The following is a 12,494-nucleotide window of genomic DNA, read 5'->3' as shown; positions in this document are numbered from 1 at the left end:
ACAAAAGCTGGAGCCATCAAACTACCTGACTTTATACTACAAAACTACAGTAACCAAATCAACATGATACTGGCATAAAAACTAGACACGTCTAAAGGAACAGAATTGAGAACCCAGGTACATATTGGTGCTTTTTTGGCCAGCTCATTTCTGACAGAGGTGTCAAGAACATACAAGGAGGGAAGGGATAGTCTCTACAATAAATTGTGCTAGGAAAACTGATTAGCAGAAGAATGAAACTAGACCCCTATCTCTCATCTCTCAACATACAAAAAAATCAAAATTGGCTTTTTTTTCTTTCTCTTTTTTTGAGACAAGGTCTTGCTCTGTCACCCAGGCTGGAGTACAGTGGCATGATCATAGTTCACTGCAGCCTTGACCTCCTGGGCTCAGGTGATGCTCCTCCCTCAGCCTCCAGAGTAGATGGGACCATAGGCACATGCCACCACAACTGGCTAATTTTGTGAGGGTGTTTTTGTTTGTTTGTTTTTTGTTTGCTTTGTTTTGGTTTTGGTAGAGACAGGGTTTCACCATGCCGTCCAGGCTGGTCTCGAACTCTTGGACCTAAGCAATCCACCCACTTCGGCCTCCAAAAGTGTTGGGATTACAGGCGTGAGCCACTATACCCAGCCCTTTTTTATTAAGATTTTCTTTTCTTTTTCTCTTTACTTTTTTGGATACACGATCTCACTCTGTCGCCCAGGCTGAAATGCACGATCCTGGCTCACTGTTGTGTAGGCTCAAACGATCTCAGACCTCAGCCTCCTGAGTAGGTGGAACTATAGGTGTGCGTCACCATGCTCAGCTAATTTTTTTAAAAGTGCTTTAGTAGAGAAGCAGTTTTGCCATGTTGCCCAGGCTGGTCTCGAGCTCCTGGGCACAAGTGATCTGCCCACCTTGGCCTCCAAAATGCTGGTATTTCAGGCATGAGCCACCATGCCGAAGTTTTTTTTCTCTTCTCTTCTCCTTTCTTTTGTCTTTTTCTTTTCCTTTCCTTTTTTTTTTTTTTTTAAGAAGGAATCTTGCTCTGTCACCTGGGCTGGAGTGTGCAGTGTCACGATCTCGGCTCACTGCCACCTCTGCCTCCCGGGTTTGGCCTCCCAAGTAGCTGTATCTACAGGTGTGCGCCACCATGCTAGGCTAATTTTTTTTATTTTTAGTAGAGCAGGGTTTCACCATCTTGGCCAGGCTGGTCTCGAGCTCCTGTGCTCAAGCAATCTGCCCACCTCGGCCTCCCAAATTGCTGGGATTTCAGGCATGAGCCACTGCACCTGGCCTAGAATTTTGAAAGAAAGGATTGGGGTTAATATAAAATCATTCTAAATATAATCAATTTCCCCCCTATACATATGTCCGTACACCTTGACATATGTGTGCTACAGTTAGTTAATGGTCTATAGGAAGTAGATGAAAATGAAGTAGTCATTGTAATGATGGCTGGAACCCAGGTGAAAGTAAAATTTTAAAAAGGAAAAGGTTGAGGACTGAATCGTGAGGGAAATTAGCAATTAAGAGGCTGGCAGAAGATAACGGACTTAAATTTTCTTTTTAAGTTTTGAGCAGACATAGTCAAAAGCAGAAAATTGGGAAAGAGTGTTATCACAGAAACCAAAGAGGGGCTAAGGAGGGGTCAGATGATATCCAGAAGTTGATTAAATACTAAGAATCATCGAATGGATTAGGAAATGGGAAAAAATCACAATGAACAGAGCAGTTTCTGTGCGGTAGCAAGGACAAAGCCAGAATGCCATGGATTCAGGAAGGCATAGGACAGTCCTTTCCAACATCTACATCGTGGTACACAGAGAAGGTGATCAGTATTACTTAGGCAGAGAAGACTGCTGAGTCTGTTTTTTACTGGCCCAGCTCAATAGAAAGCCACTAGGTACCACTTGGCTACACTGAGGCTTGAGCATGTTAAAGGGATACATAGCCTTGTCACCCTTCTAAACCCTGCTTAGGAGATAAATTGACAGCACCAGTGGGGACAATCAGTGTAGACAGCGCCAATCTTGGATAAAAAGCAAAGGAGGCCAGGCATGGTGGCTCATGCGTGTAATCCCAGCACTTTGGGAGGCCGAGGCGGGCAGATCACGAGGTCAGGAGTTTGAGACTAGCCTGACCAACATGGTGAAACCCCGTCTCTACTAAAAATGCAAAAATTAGCCTGACGTGGTGGCACGCAACTGTAATCCCAGCTACTCAGGAGGCTGAGGCTGGAAAATCACTTGAACCTAGGAGGCGGAGGTTGCAGTGACCCAAGATCACGTTATTGCACTCCAGCCTGGGTGACAGAGCGAGACTCAAGAAAAAAAGCAAAGGAGAAGGCTGGGTGTGGTGACTCACGCCAGAAATCCCAGCACTTTGGGAGGCGGAGGTGGGTGGATCACTTGAGTCCAGGAGTTAGAAACCAGCCTAGGCAGTATGGCAAAACCCTATCTCTACAAAAATACAGAAATTAGCAGGATACCATGGCATGCGCCTGTGGTCCCAGCTATGTGGGAGGCTGAGGTGGAAGAATGAGCCCAGGAAGCAGAGATTGCAGTGAGCTGAGATCACGGCACTTCACTCTCTCCTGGGCAACAGAATGAGACTGTGTCTCAAAAAAAGACAAAAACAAAAAAACTGGGCTAAAGTCAGAGTTTGAGCCTCAAAAGAAAAGTAACAGAAAAGTAAGATGATGGAAACGGAGTAAGCTTGAAGAAGAATCTTCTGCTGTTGTTTTTGACTAAATAATTTTGAATATTTAAATACCTTGAAAAGGTGCTAGCTGAAGGCTGGGTGCGGTGGTTCACGCCTGTAATCCCAACACTTTGGGAGGCCGAAGTGGGCGGATCACCTGCGGTCAGGAGTTCAAGACCAGCCTGGCCAACATGGTGAAACCCCATATCTACTAAAAGTACAAAAATTAGCCAGGTGTGGTGGTGCGTGCCTGTAATCCCAGCTACTCGGGAGGCTGAGGCATGAGAGTCACTTGAACCTGGGAGGCGGAAGTTGCAGTGAGCTGAGATCACACCATTGCACTCCAGCCTGGGCAAAAAGTGAGACTCCATCTTCTTCTTTTTTTAAAAAAAAAGATGCTAGTTGAAAAGAAGACAGATTGCAGATAAGGGAAGGGGAATATAGGTATGAGGGAGCAGCATTCCTAAGGAAGCAGAGCAGGAAGAAGGACATCTTAACCTATGACATGACAAAATAATACACACAAATTAGAGGAGGTTAGAAGATTAGGTATGGAAAATTAGAAGAGTTTTCACTCAAGGCGTCCATTACTACTCTCCGTTCTGTTAAAGATGAAGTTGCCAATGGGAGTATTTAGACTTCATTTAGAATGGTGAAGATTTGTAACAGTGGTTGTATAGCATAGACTTCCCAAGCAGTTTTGAAGAGGCACTTGAGATCGTCTTTTTCATCATGATAGCCCTGTGAAATATATGTTATTTATTTAATTTATAAAAGAGGAAAAATACTTTATAAGAGGAAGGACTGTGAACCTGGTTTGAAGACTTTGCTCTTTCGCTTATAGCTCCTTGACGCATACTGGTGATTACCAACATTACAATGATAGCAGAGATTATGTCTCTCATTTCATACTGTATTTCTCAGGTAGACCATAAGACTTGGCACATGACAGGTAGTTAATAAATACTCATGAAATAATCGTGTGCATGGAACCTATCACATGTATTTACATATTTATAAATTTTTTTGAAACACACTTGTAATTTTGTTAAATTCAAGCAATGTTGACTAGGATTTCTTAATAAAAAGCTCAATTTGGAATTATTTTCTCAAATTGAATGAATCTTTAAAATACAAAGTCAGAGCTGGAATTTCCAGAAAACATATAGGATAGGCAAAGATTTCTTAGAGGGAACATAATAGCCACAGACTGGGAGAAAATACTTGAAAAGCATGTATTTGGTAAAGGATTATATCCAGGCTATATAAGGAACTCTGACTACTCAATAAGACAGATGACTCAGTTTTAAAATGGGCATATTTGAACAGGTACTAGTTAAGATGGTAAATAAGCACAAGAAAGGACAGTTAGTATTAATACTCATTTGGGAAATGCAAATTCAGATTTTTACATTTTTATTTTATTTTGTTTTATTTATTTATTATTTTTGAGACAGAGTCTTCACCCAGACTGGGTAATTTATAAAGGAAAGAGGTTTTAATGAACTTGCAGTTCCACGTGGTTGGGGAGGCCTCACAATCACAGTGGAAGATGAAGCAAGAGCAAAGGGACATCTTACATGGTGACAGGCAAGAGAGTATGTGCAGGGGAACTCCCCTTTATAAAACCATCAGATCTCCTGAGATTTATTCAGTACCACAAGAACAATATGGAGGAAACTGCCCCCATGTTCAGTTATCTACCTGGCCCCGCCCTTGGCATGTGGGGCTTATTACAGTTCAAAGTGAGATTTGAGTGGGGACACAGCCAAACCCTATGAAATTGTATGATTTCATTAATATGAAATGTTCAGAATAGGCAAGTGTTTAGGGGAGAAAATAGATTAGTAAATGCCTAGGGCTGGAGGGAGTAATGGTGAATGAGTTCCTGCTAACAGGTAAGGGGTTTGACTTAGGATAGTGATGGGATGTTCTACAGTTAGGTGGTACAACCTTGTGAATATAGTAAACACCATTGAGTTGTACATTTTAATTCAGGGAATTGTGTGGTATATTATACTTTAAGTTAATGCTTGTACACATATACAGCAATTTGTTTCTTTAATGTTATCAGATGAACTGAAGATAATGAATTTTAAAATAATTCTTGTGATGTAAGAGGGAAAGGAAAGTAAGTGCTAAACTTAGTTTAAACTTCAACATCTGTAAGTTAATACAGCCATAATGGAGAACAGTATGGAGGGTCCTCAAAAAAAAAAAAACTAAAAAATACAACTACCATATGATCCAGCAATCCCACTACTAGGTATACATCCAAAAGAAATAAGTTTATCAGGGATATCTGTATACCCATTATTATTGCAGCATTATTGACAATAGCCAAGATTTGGTATCACCCTGTGTCCAAGGAATGAATGGGTAAAGAAAATATGGTACATAGATAAATGGAATACTATTCGGCCATTAAAAAAAAGAATGAAATGCTGTCATTTGCAGCAATATGAATGGCATTGGAGGACATTATGTTAAGTGAAATGAGCCAGGAACAGGAAGTTAAATACCAGATGTTCTCACTGGTAGGTGGAAGCTAAAAAAAAAAAAAGTAGATCTCTCAGAAGCAAAGAATAGAACAGAGGAAACAAGAGGCTGGAAAAGGTAGTGGGAAGGGAGGATTAGGGAGAAATACAAAATTACAAAAAAGGATACAAAATCACAGCTAGATGGGTGGATGAATTCTAGTGTTCCATAGCACAGTAGGATGACTATAGTTAACAATAACATAGTTTCAAATAGCTAGGACAATATTGAATGTTCCCAACACAAAGAAATGATACGTGTTTAAGATAATGGATGTGTTAATTATCCTGATCTAATCACCATGCATTATATGTCTGGAAGCATCACTGTGTACCCCATGAATATTTATAATTTTTGTTAATTTTTTATAAGTGAAAAGAATTTCAACATCTGCATCCTATGCATATTTGGTACTTAAATTTTTTTTAATGAATACTTTGACATAACACCAAAGGAAAAAAAAATTAACCAAAATCTTGTTTTGAACATTTGTAATAATAATTGAATGTTCTCATAATAGGGTAATATCTTCTTCAGTTTACTGATCTCAAAACCAGAAGTCACATTTGTTTTTACTTAAAATAGTACCATGTTGCTACATCATCTGATTTTTATTGACCAGATAATATTCTATTTCCTGGTGGTAGGTATTTTGAAAAACTAATTCCTTAATTTTTGACAATTAAATTGTTCCTAATTAATGAATCTTTATAAATACAGCATGATGCTTCCAATGACTTGCTTCTTTGCTGTAAGTTTATAGAAATAAAGTTACTGATTCAGTAAATTACCAGTGATTAATTCATTTGTCCATGTGTATGTTTATTATTTGTATTTTTTTGAGTCAGTTGTCATTGCTCACTTAGCAACTACTATATTATTATTTTTCTTAAAACTGAAAATCTCTGTATATATGGAAATGAATATTAAATTACTTATGTGAATATATTACCAGAGTGCTGTGTCATTTAATTTTAGTTTTGTTATTTTTTAGAAGAGTTACTCTTACACATTAAGTTTTTTAGGGGGATAAACTAAGTAGAAGTTTAGTTATCAAGTAGAGGACAAGGTTGAACTTTTTTCCCCCACAGAAACTCCTTTGAATTTAATATTTTAAGGTTCTATATATGTTCTGTCACAGTGTGATTAGGATATAGTTACTACTACAGTGGTTACTGATTTATATTTTCTTCTTTTTATAGTGCACTAGTGAAATTGATGAATAAGTCAATAGAGGGGACAGCAGATGATGAAGAGGAGGGTGTAAGTCCAGATACAGCTATCCGTTCAGGACTTGAACTTCTTAAGGTATTTTTGAAACAGTTTTGTTGCCATGTATTTCCGTGGGGTCATAATTTGCCTTCCCTTCAGGATATGCAAGAGTCAGGCTTATTTCACAGGAAACTATTTGAAAGATTTAAAACTTGTGTTGGAAATTAGATTATGTAAAAGTAATGTTTTTACAACATAATATAATAATGTAATTATTTTACATTATAAATTAATATTTGTTTCACTGTTTATCATTTCCATGCCTTCTATGCTTGGTAGTGATTACTGTACAATCTATTCTTAACTTAGTAATAGCAAGATGTGACTTTAGACTTTGTGGACAGGGTATGTGACTAAATCTAGAGGAGGGAATATCATCATTAAAGGGAGTATTTCTTGGTATATTTGTGGGATTCTTGGGAGACTGGCATAACTAGAAAAAAGGGGTGCTTTGGGGAATGATGGGAGACAAGGTTGGTTCCAGATTGTCGAGTGCCACTGGGTAAGAAAGGTAGTGTCACGGGCTTTTAACCTGGCTTACAACCAGCTGCAGCCCTTGATAGAGCTTTCATTGGATTGAGTAAAAGAAGGGAAGAAATTGAAGGCAAAGAGACATGATACCACTGTGACATACAGGAGAAGAGACAAACCAGTGCAATGGATGTTAGATAGAAAAAGAATGATGGGATCATATTCCAAGGGTCTTAAATATCATTTCATTGAGCTGGGCTCGGCGGCTCATGCCTGTAACCCCAGCACTTTGGGAGGCCGAGGCGGGCAGATCACAAGGTCAAGAGATCGAGACCATCCTGGCCAACATGGGGAAACCCCGTCTCTACTAAAAATACAAAAATTAGCTAGACGTGGTGGCACACGCCTGTAGTCACAGCTACTTCGGAGGCTGAGGCAGGAGAATCACTGGAACCCAGGAGGTGGAGGTTGCAGTGAGCTGAGATCACACCACTGCACTCCAGCTTGGCGTCAGAGTGAGACTGTTGAAAAAGAAAAGAAAAAAAAATCATTTCATTGATAGGATTGATATGATGCCTCATGAATAAGATTTTAATTATGTTTTTAGTAATTGAGTTGTATTTTTAAGTTGTTTTAAAAGTGAAACCACCTTTAAGGTAACATTTTTTAATAGATTGCTTTTTTTGGTTTGTTTGTTTGAGATGGAGTCTTGCTCTGTTGCCCAGGCTGGAGTGCAGTGGCATGATCTCGGCTCACTGCAAGCTCCGCCTCCCAGGTTCACGCCATTCTCCTGCCTCAGCCTCCCAAGTAGCCGGGACTACAGGCTCCCACCACCATGCCTGGCTAATTTTTTTTGTATTTTTAGTAGAGATGGGGTTTCACCATGTTAGCCAGGATGGTCTTGATCTCCTGACCTTGTGATCAGCCCGCTTCGGCCTCCCAAAGTGCTGGGATTACAGACGTGAGCCACCGCGCCCGGCCAGTAGATTGCTTTTTATTACATTTTTCTAATTTAATTCTCCAATTTTCTGTAAATAATTAAAACCACGTAAGTAAATATTATCACTCCAAACCTTGCCAAGTGAGACAGTGTCTACACTTAATGACCATTAAATAAGTGCTTATTGAAAAATTAATGAAGACCATCTGCTCATTCCCCTTTCTCCCTGCTTCTCTATTTTCCTAATCTTGATACTACACTAACTGAATTGTTTCTACTTTATGGAAGGTTAACTCTTTAGACATGTATCTAACTTGCTAAAAGTTATTTAAGGACAGGCTCGTGCTGGTGTTATAATAAGGGAATAATTATATATTGTAATCATAATTAAAAGTTCACAATAGTGGCTTCTTTGTTGATAATTATGTTGAGTGATAGATTTCACTTCAGATATTTTTTTGGCTGGGTACAATGGTTTATGCCTGTAATCCCAGCCAAGACAGGAAGATCTCTTGAGAACAGGGGTTGGAGACCAGCCTGGGCAACATAGCTAGACCTCATCTCTACAAAAAAACAAAAAATTTAGCCGGGCATGGTGGTGCACCTGTAGTCTCAGCTCAGGAGACTGAGGTGGGAGGTTGAGACCCCAGTGAGCTGTGACATTCCACTGTACTCTAGCCTAGGTGACAGAGTGAAATCCTGTCTCAAAAAAAGAAAAAAAAAATTCTCATAGATTATCTTTTTGCCAGTCAAAGAAAGCTCTGAGTTAGCATTTTGTTTACGTTACACAAAGATTGAGTCATTACGTATGGAGGTTTTATCTCAAGTAAGCATTCCTTCACCTAAATACAATATATTTATAAACTGATAATAGTTTATAATATTGATAATAGTTATTAATATTGTATTAATTCCATAAAAAAGGAGCCATGTGTTTTGTGTTCTAAGTAGCAGAGTAGACTAAGAGGTGAAGAAGAAAATAGGACAAAGGCTGTCTGTTAGTTGTGTCAAGGAATAACTGGAAGCTACCACACCATACAGTATTTCTGATAATGTCTGATTAGCCATAACTAACTGCAAGGACGGCTAGGAGATGTATCTCTATTCTGTGTAGCTAGCATATTTACCCCAGAATTCAATTTTTTTTTTCTTTTGCGGGAAGTAATTCTTTTTTAATGGATTAAAACCATTGTCTGTACTTCTAAAGCTGTATCTGTTTTTTCAGGTTCTGTCTTTTACACATCCTACCTCGTTCCACTCTGCAGAGACATATGAGTCCTTGTTACAGTGCCTAAGAATGGAGGATGACAAGGTAGCAGAAGCTGCTATTCAAATTTTTAGAAATACAGGTCACAAAATAGAAACAGACCTTCCCCAGATACGATCGTGAGTACATTTTTTCTCCCATGGTAAATACAAAAGTTTCTAAGTGTGGGAACCATAAAATCATTGTTTTCCTTCTGTGTAGGAAGATAGGAGGGAAGAAAGACAACTTTGATTTAGAAGCTACTTTTCTGTGTCCTCCTCTGTTTTGTCTTTCCCTTGCCTCACACCCCTCTCCCACCATTAGAATGTAGGCAGCAGAATAAACCGAAACTACATGTTTGTTTATAACAAAAGTATTTTAAGATATTAAGAATCAAAAGTTATCACAGAATTTAGTGTTTTATTATATTTATGACTAATGTCTTTCTAATCCATGTATATTCATCTTTTTTTCTATAAATGGGTTATAAATTCAATAACTGTCACTTTGCTATCCTACCAAAAAATGGGGCAAATAGTTCACTTTGGCATCTTAAAAAGGTTAAGGTGAAACTTGTGCTGAGATGTTATATTTAGACTTAAAATATGCAGAAGACATCTTTTGAAGGAAAAAATACATTGCAAATGGCAGTTGAATCATATGTTCAGGGTATTTGCAATTAGTTCAGAGTATATTCAACTACATACCATTTTCTTCACATGATAATCACAGAACAAGCAGTCTCCTGAAGTTTTTATTAAATTTGTGAGCTAATAGTTTAACTTGTGAAATAATTCAGTGTCCATTGTACATTCTCTTCATTCTCCGCATTGTTCTGGCTAATAATAAAAAGTTACCACAATTAGTCCCTGCCCTCAAGGAGTTTATAGACTAGAAATAATAAATTTTATACATTATTAAAAAAAGATCACTGACACAATAGGATAGTTTTTGATGAGTTTTTCAAGGGAGGAAATCCTATACATTTTTTCAAGGCAAAGAAACTATTCTTAGAGAAATTCTACCCCAAAGGACACAGTTGAAAATGAGCATAGGTGGAAGAGTTAACTTTGGACGTGAGGAATAAAATACCTTATTCGTAAGACCAATGGAGAAGAAAGGAGATAATCACTGGAAAGCAGAAAAGCACAATGCTAAAGACCTCAGTAACAACTCTGATGGCATCACTGGATTATACTGCTCTAGAAAAAACAAGAAGAAAGGTTAAAGTTGACTTTCTGTATTATTTTATTTGGCTAATAATAATAATACATTTAACAACAGTTTGATTGAAACTATCTTCCTTTGTCATTCACCAGTGTTATAAGAAATCTCAGTCTGGTAAATGGAATGGTGAAAGACTAAACAGATAGGAGAGAGGAAAGACATCTTCCGTTTAGAAGCGTAGTCAATACTCAGTCAAGGAAGTCTGTTTGGTCATGGACATCCCTATCTCATAATTCCAAAGTCCATAGAGGCAAACTTCAGGCATATTTATACATGTCAAATCAGATTCATACCAACTAGCATATGTTCCCATTTTTGGTTAAAGTGCATGGCCTGGAGCCTGCAGTATAGGTTTCATATGTAGCCTTCCATTATCATAAGAGGGCATTGTCACCCTTGCATTTGATGCCACTAACTTTATAAAATAGGCTCTTCTCTAATAACATTAAATATATGACAAATATCTTTCCTTAAATGTTTGTTTCGTTTTATCAATTTTCTTCTGATTATAAAAATACTTATGTTCATTGTAGCAAACTGAAACTAGAAAAAATATAAGGAAATAGTCACCATTAACATTTGATATATATACTTTCTATGAATGTTCATCTACTAGATGTGTTTGTCTATTTTTTATAAGTTCATATATGCACACTATTTTCTTCATTCTACCTAATGCTTTTTCATGTCATCAACATTTAATTTTTGAAGAATGCTTTATGTTTTTCCATCATCCTAAAAGAAGACTGTTTTAGTTTACTCTTCATTGTCAGTGTAGAGGTTAAGTATGTGGATTTTGAAAGAAATGCTCATTTTCAAATCCCAACTCCCAGTTTCCTAGCTTCGTCTATTAGGAGGCTTAAATAACATCTTTGTGCTTTAATTTTCTCATCTGTGTAATGACTATGATAGTCTTCTTTGGGTGGATGTGAACATTAGTTGAATTAATCCATGCGGAAATACCTAGAATGGTGCCTGGCACATAATAGTTAGATATTTTTATTGCCATTCTACTGATATATATGTAGCTGTATCTTTGCGTACTTTCTTTCACTAGTATTATTTCAGCTGTTTAATACAACTTGGCCTTTTGCTACTCTCTTTCTGTAGCTACTTTGAAATAACTGAAGGGGATTATAAAAGGGAATTGAAAAATTAGCAATATTGCTACTTAGAAAGTAAATGCAAAAATATGTCATGGGGTAAGCTTTAGATTATGAATTAAGGGTTGCTTGTTATTTTGCATATTTGTGAAGTAACTATAAAATAAAAATTGTCTCCTGAAGTAGGCTTTTTCTTGAGGCATTGTATTTCTTGGTTTATACTTGGGGGCAGAGATGGAGCTTTTTTTACAACTTTCTTTAGATCAGATAATTTTTAAGAGAGCCTTCTCTACTAGCATCCATCCATATAGGGGAAGTGGAAGTCAACCAAAGGAATACTTGTTGGTTTATGGGTTTAAGAAAAAAAAAACTATATTATTTTTTGCAGGACCTTAATTCCCATTTTACATCAAAAAGCAAAGAGGGGTACTCCACACCAAGCAAAACAGGCTGTGCACTGTATACACGCCATATTCACAAATAAAGAAGTCCAGCTTGCACAGATTTTTGAGGTATATCTAATATATAGGTTGTGTTTATATTGGTCTTTATTTTTTAAGCTCTATAGTTTGATGAAGATGGAAGCTAGATTTTTTTAAGCTGTTTATATGAAGTCCTACCTTAGACTATAAATTCCTTGTGAGCAAGGATTCTATTTTATGTGGTACTGCATTCCCGGCCTGTAGATCAGATTATATGTTCAAACACCTCATATTGAAGGGTTTTGTGGTTTTTGTTTTTTAGTTTGTTTTTGAGATAAAGTTTCAGTTTCTCACCAGTGCTGGAGTACAGTGATGCAATCTCTGCTCACTGCAGCCCCGAATTCCTAGGTTCAAGCAGTCCTCCTGCCTCAGCCTCCCAAGTAGCTGAGAGTACAGGCACCACCATCATGCCCAGCTAATTTTTGGATTTTTTTTATAGAGATGGGGTTTTGCCATGTTGCCCAGGCTGGTCTCAAACTCCTGGACTGAAGCGATCCACCCACTTCAGTCTTTCAAAGTGCTAGGATTACACA

The 12,494-nt window shown here is 37.8% G+C and overlaps 1 protein-coding gene across 4 annotated transcripts in view; it reads left to right on the top strand.

Moving 5' to 3' along the window:
- The window catches only part of PDS5A (PDS5 cohesin associated factor A), a 153,350-nt gene that overhangs the window by 91,831 nt on the left and 49,025 nt on the right, over positions 1–12,494 (top strand). For all 4 annotated transcript variants that reach the window (XM_063603530.1, XM_063603531.1, XM_055111285.2 and 1 more), the window contains exons 18-20: positions 6,423–6,528; positions 9,129–9,289; positions 11,868–11,991. In XM_063603530.1, coding sequence (XP_063459600.1) covers positions 6,423–6,528; positions 9,129–9,289; positions 11,868–11,991 — 391 coding nt within the window. The remainder of the gene's footprint in view (positions 1–6,422; positions 6,529–9,128; positions 9,290–11,867; positions 11,992–12,494) is intronic.

Source organism: Pan paniscus, chromosome 3, assembly GCF_029289425.2.
Source record: "Pan paniscus chromosome 3, NHGRI_mPanPan1-v2.0_pri, whole genome shotgun sequence".
Classification (NCBI taxonomy): domain Eukaryota; kingdom Metazoa; phylum Chordata; class Mammalia; order Primates; family Hominidae; genus Pan; species Pan paniscus.
The sequence above is the reverse complement of the archived record's forward strand: the minus strand, read 5'-3'. Positions and strand labels throughout refer to the sequence as shown.